The sequence below is a fragment of the Cryptomeria japonica genome, chromosome 11 (assembly GCF_030272615.1).
Source record: "Cryptomeria japonica chromosome 11, Sugi_1.0, whole genome shotgun sequence".
Taxonomy (NCBI): Eukaryota; Viridiplantae; Streptophyta; class Pinopsida; order Cupressales; family Cupressaceae; genus Cryptomeria; species Cryptomeria japonica.
Genome location: NC_081415.1, coordinates 10832894 through 10845105, shown reverse-complemented (window position 1 = coordinate 10845105; position 12212 = coordinate 10832894). Strand labels below are relative to the sequence as shown.

At 35.1% G+C, this 12212-nt stretch overlaps 1 protein-coding gene across 3 annotated transcripts in view; it reads left to right on the top strand.

Moving 5' to 3' along the window:
- Positions 1-5162: 5162 nt before the first annotated feature.
- The window catches only part of LOC131049460 (pre-mRNA-processing protein 40A), a 41636-nt gene continuing 34586 nt past the window's right edge, over positions 5163-12212 (top strand). For 2 of the 3 annotated variants that reach the window (XM_057983517.2, XM_057983515.2), the window contains exons 1-11: positions 5163-6117; positions 9901-9981; positions 10076-10168; positions 10253-10303; positions 10391-10507; positions 10649-10747; positions 10894-10941; positions 11016-11108; positions 11517-11624; positions 11769-11833; positions 11943-12045. In XM_057983517.2, the coding sequence (XP_057839500.2) occupies positions 6091-6117; positions 9901-9981; positions 10076-10168; positions 10253-10303; positions 10391-10507; positions 10649-10747; positions 10894-10941; positions 11016-11108; positions 11517-11624; positions 11769-11833; positions 11943-12045 (885 nt within the window). In that variant the 5' untranslated portion in view covers positions 5163-6090. The remainder of the gene's footprint in view (positions 6118-9900; positions 9982-10075; positions 10169-10252; positions 10304-10390; positions 10508-10648; positions 10748-10893; positions 10942-11015; positions 11109-11516; positions 11625-11768; positions 11834-11942; positions 12046-12212) is intronic. The other variant, XM_059214289.1, reaches the window with a different exon arrangement.

Here is a 12212-nt window from a genome sequence, read left to right as displayed (position 1 = left end):
ATTTCTTCCGTATGACTCTCTCCCCTGTCATACCTTCGAGAGAAAAATAGTCCTTCACTTTGCTACCCATGATGGCTTCCACAGAATTGACCCAATCCTGATCCTCAAAAATTTCCTTTAAAGGTTTTTCTCCTCCCCAAGAATCTGACCAGAATTTTGCCTTTTTACCATTACCTATATTCCAAGATAGGTGGTCTGTGATTAGACTTCTGCTGTCCCAAATAAAATTCCAGATAGGTGATCCTTTCTCCGAATTTGCCATTGTTAAAATCCTTTTTTACTCTGAAGAGTCCAAATATTTGTTCCTAATCACTCTACACCATAATCTATTTGGGTACTTATAAATTTTCCAGGCTAATTTGGCACCCAATGCTTTGTTTTGCAATTCCATTTTTCTGAGACCTACTCCACCTTCCTCCTTGATAAGATAGGCAGTGTCCCAATTAATCAACGGTATTCTCCTACCCTCTTTGGAACCTTCCCATAAAAATTTCTTAAGCAAACCATCCACACTACTATATGCTTGCCTGGACATCTTGAAGCAAGACATGCTATATATAGGAATTGCTGACAAGACAGACTTGATCATCTGAATCCTTCCAGCCTGTAAGAGCCATTTATTTTTCCACGAATTCACCTTCCCTTTCCATTTATTAACCACCTCTTCCCATAGCTGTTTTTGGAACGTACCTATTCCTATAGAAATGCCTAGATATTTCAAAGGAAATTCCCCTTTAGGATAACCCAGAATCTACACAATAGAATTCTGATTCTGCCTACTGGTATTAAAAAAGAAGATTTGAGATTTATCTTTATTCATGTGCTGTCTCGACTCTTTTGCATATTCCTCCAAAGTTTCCTTGATAACTTCTGCTTCTGTAATCGATGCAACACCAAACAAGAGCGTGTCATCCGCGAATTGAGAATGCGTCAAATTTGCCATCTCAGGATGTATTGGGATACCTTTCCATACACCCTCCCTGAGCTTATTCTTTATACTATTCCCAAGGACCTCGACCATCAAAACAAAAAGGGAAGGTGATAAGGGATCTCTCTATCTCAACCCGTTAGTAGCAACAAAGAAACCACAGATTGCTCCATTAACTAAAATGGAAAAACTAACAGAAGAGATACAAAATCTAATGTAGTCAATCCACTTACTGTCGAAACCAAACCTTCTAAGGACATGCTCCAGAAAAAACCAAAGGACTCTATCATATGCTTTGGAGACGTCCAGTTTGATTGCCATCCCTTTGATCCTGTCCTTGGTCATCGAATGGATTGCCTCCGAGGTAAGAATAATGTTGTCCACTAGCTCCCTTCCAGGGGTGAAGCCATTCTGATTTTCTGAAATGAGTCTGTGCAGAATCTTTTTTAATCTTTCAGACATGGCTTTGGAGATAATTTTATATAAGACGTTGCAAAGAGATATAGGATGATAATCTAACATGGTTGAACATGTAGATTTTTTTGGGATCAAAACTATCATCGTATGATTGATAGATTTAACAAATCTCCTGTTTCTTCTGAAATCTTCAACTACCTTAACAATGTCTTCTCCCATGAAATCCCAGCATCTCTAATAAAATTCTGCTGTAAAACCGTTAGGTCCCGGAGCTTTAAAGGGTTGCAATGCAAACGTGATCTTTTTAACTTCTTCAAATGAGAAAGGTGCCAACAACATCTCATTATCTTCCTGGCATAGCAATTTCTCAATGGATCTGTCCACCAACGGAACACTCTCCTTCTTGAGAGTTTCCTTGGATCCTAAAATTCTAGTGAAGTGATCCACTGTCGCCTTCTCTATATCAGCCGTTGTGGAGTAGATCTTGCCGAGCTCATCTTGAATGCCGATAACACGATTGTGGGAAATCCTAGCCTTTACCGAAGCATGAAAAAATTTGGTATTGGAATCACCTTTCGCGATCCAAAGTTCTCTCGACTTATCCCTCCAATACAGTTCTTCTCTCCGTAGAACTTCCATGTACTCTACCTTCAGACTCTTCTCTAGTTCAAATTCTTCATTTGACATGCCTGCCATCATGATTTTCTCATTTAATATAGCCATTTCCTCTTCTAATCTAATCTTTTCTGAAAAGATATTCTTGAAATGCTCCTTGTTCCATGTTTTGATCTTCTTTTTAATATATCCCAATCTCTTAACAAAGCAGAAACTTGGTGTTCCTCCAAAAATTTTGCTTTCCTCCCACCAAGATTTCAAATTGTTTAAGAAATTTGAGTCTCTCCACCACATACTTTGGAACTTGAAATAGCTCTTCAGGGGAGGCTTACTTCCATCCAAAATTAGTCTGATGGGAAAATGATCGGATCCTGGCTGTGGGATGATAAAAGATGCTAGGTTAAACTGCCCATCAATCCAAAACTTACCTACAAAGAATCTGTCCAACCTTTCAGAAATATTTGAAAAATTGAGCCTTCTGTTGGTCCAAGTGAATTTGCCTTTTTTGGGGACAATATCCATGACCCTCATATCATTAATAAATTGCCTAAAATCTTCCATGACTTGAGTGCTCTTTCTTAAACCTCCTTCTTTATCATCTAATTCTAACAAAGCATTAAAGTCCCCAGCCATAATAATCCTCTCAAAACCTATATTCTCCATTTGGTTTTTGATAACGTTCCATAAATCTTTCTTATCCTCCGACTTGATAGGCCCATAAACATTTATTAATGGGAAGTCAAAATGATCCTCCAATCTAACCACTTGGCATGCCATCCAATGCTAATGAGAGAAGATGGTGGATACTTGAAAAAATTCAGGTTTCCAGAGTACTCCTAAACTTCCTGCAGAGCCTATGGATGACTGGGACATTCCATTCCAATTGAAACAAGATTTAATAAAATCGTTCATATTTTTCTCCAAGAGCTTGGTTTCCTGCATCAAAACTAAATCACATTCAAGATTTTTTAATGCTCTTTTAACTAAGCGCTTCTTGTCATGGGCCGAAAGGCCCCTGACATTCCAAGAGAGGATCTTCATCTATCTCCAAGGGAGATATCCCCTCTCTTGGATTTCTTCAAGAAGTCGATGACACTGACGATCCCTTTCTCAAGAGCCCTCTCCTCTTTGACTTGTTTATGACTCCTTCTACCTCCACCACCTTTTGCTCTGCCCAACAAAATGTTTGCAGATTGGCTAATGCTTCTAGGATCCAAATTTTCCAATTCATCTTCTAAATCCTCTTCTCTAGGAATTGGGTCTTCATCATATTCTGAGTTAGAGGTCTAGGGAAACTGGATATCCTCTTTATTAGTTGGGTTGATATCTGTAGATTCCGCAAACAGATGGTCCTCGTTCTCCAAACCATTCGTATTAGCAGATTCTTTAACTACAGGGGCCAAATACGCTTCCATGTCCGGGTCCTTCTGAGATTTGTCCATATTTGTTACAGGGAGTTTAACGGTTTTCTCGACCCAACGATGCTTATTAGGTTGTTTGGGGAAATTATTTCTTTGAGCCTTTCTAACATACATACTGCAATCCCCTTCTCTGTGCATTTTGCTACCGCATCTCGGACAAGGGGTGATATCTTTCTCGATTTCCAACTGTTGTATCCATACTCCAACCGAAGAGATTAGCAAGATTTGGGGAGGAATCTCCTTTACCGCCGCTATTTTCAATCGGGCATAAATATAACTGTCTTTTTCTAAAAGCACCTCATTAGTTTCCAACAAGGTCCCCAATGACCGACCAATTTTCTCCAAACAATTCTCACCCCAATACTCCATCGGCAAATTGTACAACCTTATCCAAACTGGTTTATCGTAGACTGCCAACAGTAATGGATTAAAGTTGGGGAACCAAGGCTGTAAATACAAAGGGTGTTCTTCAATAAACCAATTGTTTTTGCACAAGAACTTATTTCGCTCCTTCCCATCTTCAAAAATCACTATGAAAAAACTCCTAGGGATGAATTTCACAATCAACCTCTGACCCCAATTTTTGGATATCGAATCTCTGATGATGGCTCTGGTCATCCTCGGACCAACCACTTTGCCGATTAAAGCATACTCCGTCCAAAGCCCTCTCTCTTCTTCCACCTCAGAGGAAAGATCAATTTCGAAGGCTTCCTCTTCCCTTCTCTCCCGCTTTGTCTCCTGAAAATTACTGCTCCTCCTGGTGTTCTCTCCTCCATTGATGTGTAACTGATTTTGCAGAGCATTTTCCCCATTCCTCCTCGCCATGTGTTAGTAATTGCTTCCCTATACAACAAATATATATTACATTAGCAATTTAAATTTTTTTTGGTTATTCTATACTTATATTTTTTGTTATCATATGATTTTGTTAGTTAAAATGTTACGTAAATTATTTCTAAAAAAATTGTACTTTACAAAAAATTATTAAAGAAAAAGATAAATTTTAATTTATAAAAGGTACAAGTAAAAAGCTAAAGTTAAAATGTTAAAAATAAAATTATACTTATTTAAAATATAACATGTTAGTTCAAAATTATATATTTAACTATATATATATGAATAATTATGATAATTAATATGTTTTTTTTGCCAAAATAAGTATATTTATAAACAATTTCTATTATTTATCTATATATATTTTAAAAACTTAAATAATAATATTATGAAAATTTGTCATATGATCATAATATCACTCATTTGTATATTATAATATAATAATAATCATTATTGAAATAAATAAATTAGAAATAAATTGTAAAGTCTTAAAATTTAAAATTCATAATTAAAAGATTTTTATTACAAATGATTAATAATGTATTAGATGTATTTTGTTTTTATAGGAATATATTATATGTATTATTTTAATAATATAAACTTAAATATCTAAAAATTAATAAACGAAAAATAAAAAAATAGAAATTTAAATAAATTATTTCTAAAACTAAACAAATAATAATTATTTATAAAAGCTACAAGTAAAAAGCTAAAATTAAAATGTTAAAAGTAAAATTATACTTGTAAAACAAATAACATGTCAATTTCACATACAATTAAAAAGAGGCCCTCCTTCAACGTATATGCTGATAAGTGAAAGGGAAAACAAACCATCAAAATAATTACATTTAATTCCTTGATTTTCTCATAGCGTGGAAAAACAGGCAAAGGAAAGAATAATGAATTTCATCTTTAATTCTTTGTCGTATACGGACAGAATGTGGAGGAGTTGCAAGGAAGTGAAGAATGAAGGCTTGCAAGCGTGAAAAAAATTCCGTTCTTGTTTAGGTTAGGTTTTATTACATCTGCGCATGCCACGGTAACTTGGATGGCAGATTGCATCGTTGGTCGGTCCTGACAGTCTTGGCAGAGTAATAATATCGATGGTACTAATGGCCCTTCAATCAGCGGAAAATGTATCGGCTCGCCCACTGTGGCAGCATTTATGCTTCGTTGAATGTGCAAACTGATAATAACAACGGTAAACAGCGAATATCCTCAGAATAAAACCGCTGACGAAGACGAACTGACGGCAATGCAAATTGACGGAATGATGAACAAAATGAGCTCTTCAATCTCATATAGGGAACGCCTTCGGCGTAATGAACATGGCTACCTTGTCCTAGAGAACAGAGAATGTCGCCAGGTCCACATTCTTTACGACGTGAAACAGAAACCGAGAAAATGGCGAGGGAGAATACGGGTGAAATAATGGCAATACCTAGGGTATTTCACAGCAGTTTTGTTTATGCTACGAAAATAATTTTAAATTTTAAATTTCTTCATGCGGGCAAAATCCGCCCCATGTTGAAAAATAATTAGATGACAAGTGAGGACTTAATAAAAACACCAAACAAGATTATGTCACAATAAATGAAGTGTACGAAGCAAGAATATTTTTGAAGAATGAACTTGCATGCTTAAATTCCTGTTTCTGGTATCTTTGTGTACACACAAGAAAAATTTGAAACAAGGAAGGTAAATTTTTTTCATTAAGAATGGGTGCTTAATGTAGGATTTAAGCAAAATGCATAAAGTCTCTAGTTGTTTCAGCAGCATCAGGCTCTTCTCAGGTCATAACTTCAGCATTCAAGGCCAATGTTAACTAGGTCTTCTTAGTTACAGCAATCTCAGAAATCATCACAGACTGTCAGTATGCTGCCACCGTCATCATCCTATACGGTACACTTAATTTCATCTGCTGCAATTGTTTTGGCAGTTGTCTATATGTTTATTTCCATTGTAAAAAATGTCTGTATAAGTATTTGGTTATGTCTCTGCTTGCTAGTGTTAGGATCATTTTCCTTTCCCCTTTTTCCAGTTCGCTAAATCCTCTCCATATGGTCTCTTATACACAAAACATTCAGAATCTCTTCTAACCTTCCATCTCCGGAATCTTGGTAAAACAATTCCCAGTCCACTCCCCACTTGAGGAATATGGAACACTGTTGTTGTATACCAATAATGCCTGAGGACATGTCCATTCCATAAGAAAAAAGCCCACTTGCAGGATCCAGAAATATGGAACACTTCTGGGAAGTTATTTTCATGTCTTTCCACATCTACATGCCAGGCAACTCTCCCAAACAATCTCAGACTTTTTGTGGGCATCAATCCGCATAATGAAATTAGCAGAGTTCTTTATTAGACCAATATCAGTCGACCAAACTGACCTGCCATTGCTATCAAGCAGTCTAAGATGACCATCTTTTGAAACTTCCAGAACGCCGGGCGTGCTTATGACCGAATTTCTGTTAGCCCCAGATGCCAATGTACCAATTATTCGTTCCTCTCGTACTGAAAAAACCTAGTGCAAACTTGCCATTTTTATAGCCTTATAAGCATTGTTGATGTGCTTTTTCTTGTTTTATGAAGCTAGGTAATCCTTGTTATCCAAACTATACAATTACTTTTATGACGGATTTGCCCTTTTGCTCCAAGCGAAAAATGTCGAGTATTGTCATTTTCATGACTTCTGAACCCTCATTATACCAAAACAGTGTATTGTGTAGAATTTTAAATTTGCAATAAAAGAGGACTTGCTATTGAGGCCTTGAAATGGATAGTTGTCCATATGTCATGAATTACTCCTGCACGGTATCTATCGAAAAACAGTTTTAAAAAAATTAAAAATCAATAATGAAATAAACCTAGGAAGAAAAAATGCTGTTAAGAACTTCCAATAAAGTACTAAATATTTAGGTCATATTAGCCTGAAGAATAAGAGATACAGGAAAGATTGAAAATTATAATTGCAAAGGGAATACTGCCCTTATATTTTTGGAAAGAATGAAAAGAACCTAATTGAATCAGAATGTTAAATGTTATACCTCTGTACATTACGAAATTAACAACACAAGCTTGTTCTGAAGGCCTTTAGCTACACTGATCAACAGATGATGCTGTCAAGGATAGGGATCCAAATTAATGGCAGCCTCATCATTGCAGCCAAAATCCAGATTTAATACACATATCGCTGATGCATGATAAAGACACAAAAAACCATAATTTTAATTCAGATTCAAAAACTCAGAAATCATGAAAGCATGATCAGCAACAACACCGATTAAAAAATTTATGACAGGTCTTCAAAAACTTGTGTAACATCAATTGATCTCTCTTTGCAAAATCTGAACTCGGTTCTTCCTTTTTCTCCAAGAATCTCGCTCTACTGAAAAGAATACCACCCCCTCATTTTCCTTACCAAGAGTCTCCCTGTTTTCTTCCTTTCAAGAGCTCACCTTTTTCATTATTGAAAAACCAATTGAAAATTGGTTTAGAATACTTTGTTTCTTGGCTTTTCACATGCATATATTTCATCTCTTCAAATAAACAAATAAAAAGTATTACTAGACTCTATTGGTAGGCTTCTAGAGCCTTCCAAATTTCAGATGCAATGCAATACAATGGAATTTCTCTGAAGCATTGCTAGTTTGCCAAAAATTACGGTATTGGTTTTTACATGCTAGTGCAAGCTCCATGTTGCTTGTAGGTTTAATATTACAAAACATACTCGGCATATATTTGCTTATATGTTTTATCTTGATTTTAAAATTCTTGTTAGCATATTGATTGGATGAAAACTGGAAAGCGTTTTGGGTTTTGTATATTTCACCATTCTAAACACTTTAGCTATCCTGCTTTCTATTTAAATTTAACATTTATGTTAAATTCAGGATTGCCAGAACTGGGTAATCCAGTTGATTCTTAAAAAGGAATTGTAGAGTAGAGTTTGCATAGCACATCATAAACTCCTACAAACTGTTGATGGTTGGAAGCCTAAAACTGACATACTATACCTGCTTGACCACTGAAATATTTTGTCAAAGCAGGATGACATCAATTCAAGAACATTCAACTGGTTGGTTCTCATGAACATAGGACTGTGTGTACTTGGTATGGTGTTAGATAGCATCAAAGAGAGACTTGTCTGAAAGTCAGATCTCATCTTAGAAGTGTTTGTGAATTGATTTCTGTCATTGTACAATACAAAAAGCTTGCAGAGTTTTCTATCAGAATCTTGCTAACTCATTGTAATGGTCTGAGGAAATATTGTATTGTTAATTGATTTTTTCTTCTATTTTGTATTGGAAAATTATTAAAGAGTATAACATTCTTTGTATCAATGCTGGCTGGTCATCTTGCAGACTAACAATTACCGTGTCATGTTGAATATTTGTTTTGTCATATTCTGCTCATTTTGCTATATCAACCTGGCTAGATTGCTTGGATTAAGATATCTTTTATATTTGTTTTTTGTAAAGTTCCATACCTTTGTTAGAGAGGCAAATCAATGGAGTGTTGAAGAATTGAAGTTTTTTCAAATAATCTTCAAATATGGTTACTATTGGTTATGTCATCTGTTAAAAGTTGATGTTGTCCTAGTTTAGAGTTTGCTTCATTGATGGTGGGATAAGCTTATTTATGTTTTTTCTTGTATGTCTTTTCCCCGGACAAAATGCTTCCTATTTTTGGAAGATTTCGATTGGCTTGAACTCTACTAAAATCAAAATTAGAATTATATGGATCTCTGTTAAGTTTATGATGTCTCAAGATGCAGTCAGAATTCAGTTTTCTTACCACAGTGTTATAGAACATTGCTCTCGGCTATTCTCTTGTTCAAGTGTAATTATTCATGATTTGGTTAGAGGCAGCAGGTTGTGGTCAAACTCAATGCACAACATTCTGTTGTCAAAATGCCATGGACATTTTGGATTTATTATTTTCATTTTGGGCAGATAACATTTTAAAGTAGCATAGATGCCAATTTATAGCATATGCGCCTGTGAAGATGATTGAAGGGTGGCAGGGATTAACTCTGTCCCTTTGCTTGCCTGACTTTCGTATGAGACCTCTGGTCTTATCTGTGTAAATATATAGTTCCAATTCTTTGCCTCCTTTGATTTTGAAGTTGTGGCAAAGCTCAGGAGTGAAATAGGCCCAGCCAATTGGATTACATCTTCAATTATCTCAATGTCAAAGTTATTCATGATAGTGCTGAGTACAGGAAGTTGAGACAACTAATTACCAGCAGTAGCTAATTAGTTCTGACTAAAAATGAAAAGTTAAAACATGGCAAGAGGCATAAGTATTAAGTAGATTTTAAATTTTGACCTTTAATGAGAATGAAACAGATCTGCTCAGAGGTATGCAATTCAAATGTTAGATATGCAGAAAGCTGGATGCTATTCACAAAAGAGCATGCTTTTTTAGCGCCTCCTACATATGAAGGCTGTTTCTTGTTCCTTGTTTTTTGTATTTTGTTCCCTTGGTTTGCTTATCAGTATAGAAGAACTCTATTGCTTTGTTAAAGGTCTATAATCTAGAAAATTAAAGAAACTGAATCACAGTATGACATTACAATTGTTGATTACTCTTTCATCATGATTTGGCCTCTCTGTGAAGAGATTTTATCTATGTATGGTAGCAATTATTATTTAAATTAACATTAGGTGAGGAATTCAGGAACGGGAGAAGGCACAAGAAGAGCTAAAAAGGAATATTGTTGAGTATAGAGCCTTTTTGGAATCTCGTGATTTCATAAAGGTGCGCACCTTAAACTTCGTCTCAAAATGTTTTATAGTTCTCTGAAATTATAAGATCTATTAGAATGATTCATGGTTTGATGTCTAATTTTTAGGCAAATACTCAATGGAGGAAAGTTCAAGATAGGCTGGAGGATGATGAGAGATGCTCAAGACTGGATATAACAGACCGGTTGGAGATTTTCCAGGTGACATCAAATAACATTTTCTTCATTTTTCTAGCCATTTTATTTTGTTATCTTAGCCATTAATATGGGTTTTTGATATGGCAGGAGTATATACGTGATTTGGAGAAGGAAGAAGAAGAAGAAAAGATTCAAAAGGTGTCTAGAATGAGAGTAGTTGTGCTTTCATAGTTTTTACTGTCTTATTTTTGCACATTTGAATGACTTGGATATTTTTAAATGCAGGATCAATTGCGCCGAAAGGAACGTAAAAATTGGGATGAATTTCGAAGATTAATGGAGGATCATAAGGCCACTGGCCTGCTTACAGCAAAGACACACTGGCTTGATTGCTTTGCCAAGGTATTAAATGTTTGGATTTTGTTTAGAATACTTTATAGAAATTTAATGTTTTGTTTTAGCGTTACTCTTAATGGAGTTTTATTCATGTTCATTCTGAGATTATGTGCTTCTATGTAAGATCTTTGATCTGTTTCGTTGTAGGTCAAGGACCATCCTGCTTATCTTGCCATGGCTTCAAACACATCTGGTTCACCGCCCAAGGATTTGTTTGAAGATGCTGTTGAAGAGATGAAAAAGCAGGTATGAAAGTTAGAAGTTGTTCAATGATTTTATTACAGACGTTAATTGCACTTTAACTACCAGGTTTGTAATCATTGTTACTCAATGCAATGTACGTTTCATTCCTTCGGTAAAATCTTACGTTGAATCTGATGTATGCTTGGCAGGACCAGGAGGAAATAGCAAACATAAAAGATGCTTTGAAGGCAGGAAAGGTGTGTCTTCTGTGCTTTGAGATTTTCCATGGAATGAAAAACATATTGTAATTTTTTTGATGTGATGATTGCAGTACACAGTAACATCAGAATGGACTCTTGACAAGTTCAAATCCTCCATTGGTGAAGTATATGATTTGGCTGCCGCATCTAATACAAATCTTAAGGTTTGTTCTAGTTCCATATCTAGACTTTTGGTCTTAGCTACAGTATCTTTACAAGAAAAGTATCTGGGATTTTAATTTGAACGATGTGACATTGGTGTTATGCAGTGCCACATATTGTTATGCTCATATCAAATTCTAACTACACAAATATGGATCTTAGCCTTTTGTGCCATATGACTGGTTTCAATTGATTAGATCATTGCACCAGCTCTATTATGTTTATTTGCACTTGCAAGTAGTTAATGAAAATGAATCACTATAGCGGATCCACAACATCCTGTTCCTATTTATAGATATTGAATTTTTGTTAGGTAAACTGTAAGAAATACAAATGTTGAAAGTAATTCAAGTTCTTTTTGAGTAGATGATTCTTTTTGGTCTTATTGGCATCTTGTGTTTTCCTTGCAGCTTGTGTTTGAAGAACTGCTTGAACAAGCAAAGGAAAAGGAAGAGAAAGAAGGAAAAAAGAGGCAAAGACTGGCAAATGATTTCATGGATTTGCTTTATTCTGTGAAGGTTTAAATTCTTCCTTTTGGAAAAATAACCTTCTAATGAAGTCTCTTTTTACTGTACTTTTCTTACATCTGCTTAAAATTTCTTATCATGACTGAATTTCTATCCATCTCTTGATGGATTAATTATATAGCTTTTTTATTTCAGGAAATTGTTGCTTCCTCAAAATGGGAGGATTGCATACCTTTGCTCAAAGATGCCCAAGTGTACAGGTAAAAGAGTCAACTATTAAGAATTAATTTATTGTATGTAATAAATGGTAGTTGTTATGTGTCTTTCACTACTATTACTTACAAATATATTTTGGATATGAATATTTAGAGCAATTAGTGATGAAAGCTTCTGTCGGGAGATATTTGATGAGTACATTGCACATCTTCAAGAAAAGGTCAAGGAAAAGAAACGCAAACGTGATGAAGAAAAGGTAGACAACCTTATTACTTCTCTTTCTTCTGTTTATCATTTTGTGTTCATGTCTAAATTTGTTAAGATCTGATCGATTAAATACTTCAGGCATCAATATTCCATAATGTTGTTGAAAGACTTTTTGAAAGAATATTGGTATGAGTTTTGTATTAAGAATGCAAATTA